Source organism: Vicia villosa, linkage group LG6 (assembly GCF_029867415.1).
Source record: "Vicia villosa cultivar HV-30 ecotype Madison, WI linkage group LG6, Vvil1.0, whole genome shotgun sequence".
In the NCBI taxonomy this organism is placed as follows: Eukaryota; Viridiplantae; Streptophyta; class Magnoliopsida; order Fabales; family Fabaceae; genus Vicia; species Vicia villosa.
Window position 1 is genome coordinate 43,836,929 of NC_081185.1, and position 4,465 is coordinate 43,841,393.

The 4,465-nt window shown below is 39.0% G+C and overlaps 1 protein-coding gene across 1 annotated transcript; it reads left to right on the forward strand.

Annotated features, from left to right (window-relative positions):
- The first annotated feature begins 1,413 nt into the window (after window positions 1-1,413).
- On the forward strand, window positions 1,414-4,029 carry LOC131613599 (uncharacterized). Its single transcript, XM_058885253.1, has 4 exons — window positions 1,414-1,646; window positions 1,752-1,856; window positions 2,007-2,170; window positions 3,905-4,029. Exons 1-4 carry the CDS (start codon window positions 1,414-1,416, stop codon window positions 4,027-4,029), a joined length of 627 nt encoding a protein of 208 aa, XP_058741236.1.
- Window positions 4,030-4,465: the final 436 nt, after the last annotated feature.

Consider the following 4,465-nt stretch of genomic DNA (forward strand, 5'->3'; position numbering starts at 1 on the left):
TCCATAAGCGCGCTGGAGGGCCGCTAAGCGGACCCTGTTATGCATAACTTGTTCAAACTTTGAAATGATGTATCTTTTGATTCGTAACTCCTTTTTAAGTGCCGTTTGAACCTCCATGAAGCTCTAATCAATGTCTATTTACTGTATATGACTTGAAAACCTTTGGATTTATAAAGCTTTTCTTAACTTGTATGTTGCTAAATTGAGGATATTTTGAGAAGTGAATACCGAATAGGTTGAATACCTTAAGAATGTGTTTGAGATGCAATGAATTACTAAGAAATGTAATGATGTTGATGTTGATTAAGTTGTTCATGTTGATTAAGTTGATCAAGTTGATTAAGTTGTTCAAGTTGACCATGTTGTGCAAGTTGGCTATGTTGTTTATGTTGCTTATGTTGTTTAAGTTGTATTTGTGGGTGTGCATCATTGAGTCGCATCCATGGCATTATTTAAGTTGGCCCAAGTGGCAAATGTTCAAGTTGGCCTAAATGGCAAATTTTTAAGTTAGCCTAAATGCAAATGTTTAAGTTGGGAGTTTACTCCAAATGACACTACATGCATACGCATAACATAAAGTCGCATATTGAGTCACATTTATTTGTTGTGATTGAGATATGAAAGTTATGATGTGTTGATGTTTTAGTTGTGAAATTGATTATGGTGTTGGGATCGACCAAAATGTTGCAATTGTGATGAAATTTATTGTAAGTTATGTAAGTTGAGAAGTGGTGACCTATGCATGATTCTTTCCATGCTTTGAATATTATCATACTTTCCTTTATAATGAATGATATCTCACCCCTTTTGTTTGAATGTTACCCTTTGTTGGTAACGTGCAGGTAACAACGCGATGTAGCTGTTTACCATATAGCTCGAGTCGGTGTGTCTATGCTTTGATACGTAGCACTCGGGGGGTGTTTGCGATACTTGCCTGTATCTTGTGTTATGTTGATTATCTCTTGTTGGATTTTGTTGTTATGCCTTGTTGAGACATGTTGGATTTTGTTGTTATGCCTTGTTGAGACATGTTGGATATGTTGTGCCATGTTGGCAAGGATATATGATTTGAATTCATGGTGTTGTTGAATTCCGCTGCGATATTGTGAACTATTTCTGATTGAATGTTTAATGAAGTACGTTTCCTCCATTATAAGTGTTATGTATCAATATAGATGTGAGCTTGTATGTTAGTTTGCTTAAGTTTGAAAATGTGATGCCTCAAATATGTTGCTTGTTTTAAGATTTTATACTCTGATTTATCCTAATAATTGCGGGGTAGATTTGGGGTGTTACATTAGTGGTATCAGAGCAGGTCGGTCCGTCCGGCCATGTGTCCTGTTGTAGTGTAGCCTCACAATACTTGTATTGTTATTTGTGCTGATTGCTTTTGTATTGTAGTGACGAGTTGAGATGGCTGGGAGGAATGATGCTGCAATTACTGTTGCTTTGGAAGCAATGGCTCAAGCTTTGGAACATCAGCCGAATGTTGGTGAGAATGTTGTTTCTCGCAATTTGGCTACGTTTCAAAGGGAGAATCCACCTGTTTTCAAGGGCACTCATGTTCCTAATGACGCATTGACACGGCTAAAGGAGACTGAGAGAATCTTCTGTGTGATGGATTACACTCCAGATCATAAGGTTCGGTATGGGACTCATATGCTAGCAGTCGAGGCTAATGACTGGTGGCTAGAGACTCGTTAGAGGTTGGAGGTTGTAGGTGAAGAGATCACTTGGGTTGTGTTCTGTAGGGAGTTCTTGGGGAAGTACTTTCCTGAGGACGTTCGTGGCAAGAAGGAAATCGAATTCCTTGAGTTGAGGCAAGGGAATAAATTGGTTGTGGAGTATGCTGCTAAGTTTGGAGAGTTGGCTAAGTTTTACCAACATTATGATGGATTAGATGGTGAAATTTCAAAGTGTATCAAGTTTGAGAATGGATTGTGCCCAGAAATCAAAAAGGCGGTTAGTTACTAGAAGATTCTTGTCTTTGCTGATTTGGTCGATAGTTGTCGGATCTATGAAGAAGACAACAACGCTCATTATGGGGTTATTAATGAGAAGTGGGGCAAGAGTCAACAAGGCCGTGGCAAGCCTTATGATGCTCCAGTTGGCAAGGGTAAGCAGAAAGCCTATGAGGGTAAGAGAACTACTGGGGGAGATGCTCCTGCTGGTATTGTGTGCTTCAAGTGTGGCAAGGTTGGCCATAAGAGCACTGTGTGCAATGTTGAATCAAAGAGGTGTTTTCATTGTGGGAAGTTTGGCCATGCGTTGTCTAAATGCACGCATAAGGAGATAGTATGTTTCAACTGTGGTGAAGAAGGACATATTGGAAGCAAGTGTCAGAAGCCCAAGAAGGAACAAGCTAGTGGAAAGGTGTTTGCCTTGTCGGGAACTCAGACCACTAGTGAGGATGCACTCATCAGAGGTACTTGTTTCATTAATAGCATTCCTTTAATTACTATTATTGATACCGGTGCTACTCATTATTTTATCTCTGCTGATTGTGTTGAAAGATTGGGTCTTGTGTTGTCTGCTATGAACGGAGAGATGGTTGTCGATACTTTGGATAAGGGATCGATGACTACTTCTCTTGTATGTTTAAAGTGTCCCTTGTCGATTTTCGACAGAGACTTTATTGTTAATTTTGTTTGCTTGCCATTGAGAGGTTTGGATGTGATCTTGGGGATGAACTAGTTAGAGCATAACCATGTTCACATTAATTGTTATGATAAGTTAGTGAGGTTTTCTTCTCTTGAAGAGGAAGGTATTGAGTTGTTGTCGGCTAGACAGATGCGTATGTTGATGAAGGAAGAATTGCAAGTGTTTGCTTTGGTTGCATCGATGTCTGTTGAGAATCAAGCTATAATAGAATAGTTAAAGGTGGTGTGTGAATTTCCAAAAGTTTTCCCTGATGAAATTCCTGATGTACCGCCAGAGAGAGAAGTTGAGTTCTCCATTGATCTTGTACCTGGTACTAGACCCGTGTCTATGGCACCGTACAGGATATCCGCATCAGAGTTGTCTGAATTGAAGAAGCAACTGGAAGAATTACTTGAGAAGAAGTTTGTGAGACCTAGTGTGTCACCGTGGGGAGCTCCAGTGTTGTTGATTAAGAAGAAGGATGGAAGTATGAGACTTTGTATTGATTACATGCAATTGAGTAAGGTGACAATCAAGAACAAGTATCCACTTCCAAGAGTTGATAACTTGATGGATCAATTGGTTGGTGCCCGTGTATTTAGCAAGAATGATTTGAGGCCGGGTTACCATCAAATTAAAGTGAAAGATGAGGATATGAAGAAGACGGCTTTCAGGACACGTTATGGACATTATGAGTATTCCGTGACGCCCTTCGGTGTTACTAATGCATCGGGAGTATTTATGGAGTACATGAACCATATTTTTCATGAGTATCTGGATCATTTTGTGGTGGTGTTCATTGATAATATTTTGATTTACTCTAAATCAGAATCAGATCATGCTGAACATTTGAAGTTGGTATTGCAAGTATTGAAAGAGAAGAAGTTGTATGATAAGTTATCCAAGTGTGAATTCTGGTTGAAAGAAGTTGGTTTTCTTGGTCATGTCATTTCTGGTGGTGGCATTGTTGTGGATCCGTGTAAAGTAAATTCCGTGTTGAGATGGGAAACTCCTAAGTCGGCTACCGAGATTAGAAGCTTTTTGGGATTAGCCGATTATTATAGAAGATTTATTGAAGGATTTTCTAAGTTGGCACTTCCGTTGACGAAGTTGACTTGTAAGGGTAAGGTTTTTGTGTGGGATCTTCAATTTGAAGAGAGTTTTGCCGAGTTGAAGAAGAGATTGATGTCGGCTCCGATTTTGATATTGCCTAATTCGAAAGAATCTTTTGTGGTTTATTGTGATGCTTCTATGATGGGTTTAGGAGGTGTGCTTATGCAAAATGATAAAGTTATTTCTTATGCGTCGAGACAGTTGGGAGTTCATGAGAAAAACTATTCTACGCATGATTTAGAACTTGCTGTTGTTGTGTTTGCATTGAAGATTTAGAGGCATTATCTTTATAGTTCTAGATTTGAAGTGTTTAGCGACCATAAGAGCTTGAAGTATTTGTTTGATCAGAAGGGAATATGAGGCAACGAAGGTGGTTAGAGTTGTTGAAAGACTATGACTTTGGTTTGAATTATCATCCAGGAAGAGCTAATGTTGTGGCCGATGCTTTGAGTCGAAAGACGTTGCATATGTCGGCTATGATGGTTAAGGAATTGGAATTGATTGAGCAATTCTGAGATATGAGTTGGGTATGTGAAGTGACACCTAAGAGTGTTAGATTGGGTAAGTTAAAGATTAACAATGATTTTCTGGATAGTATCAGAGAAGCTCAGAGGTTAGATGTGAAGTTGGTAGATTCTATGATTAGAATTGATCAAGTTGAGAATAGTGATTTTAAGTTGGATGCGCATGGTGTGTTGAGATTTCGTAATCG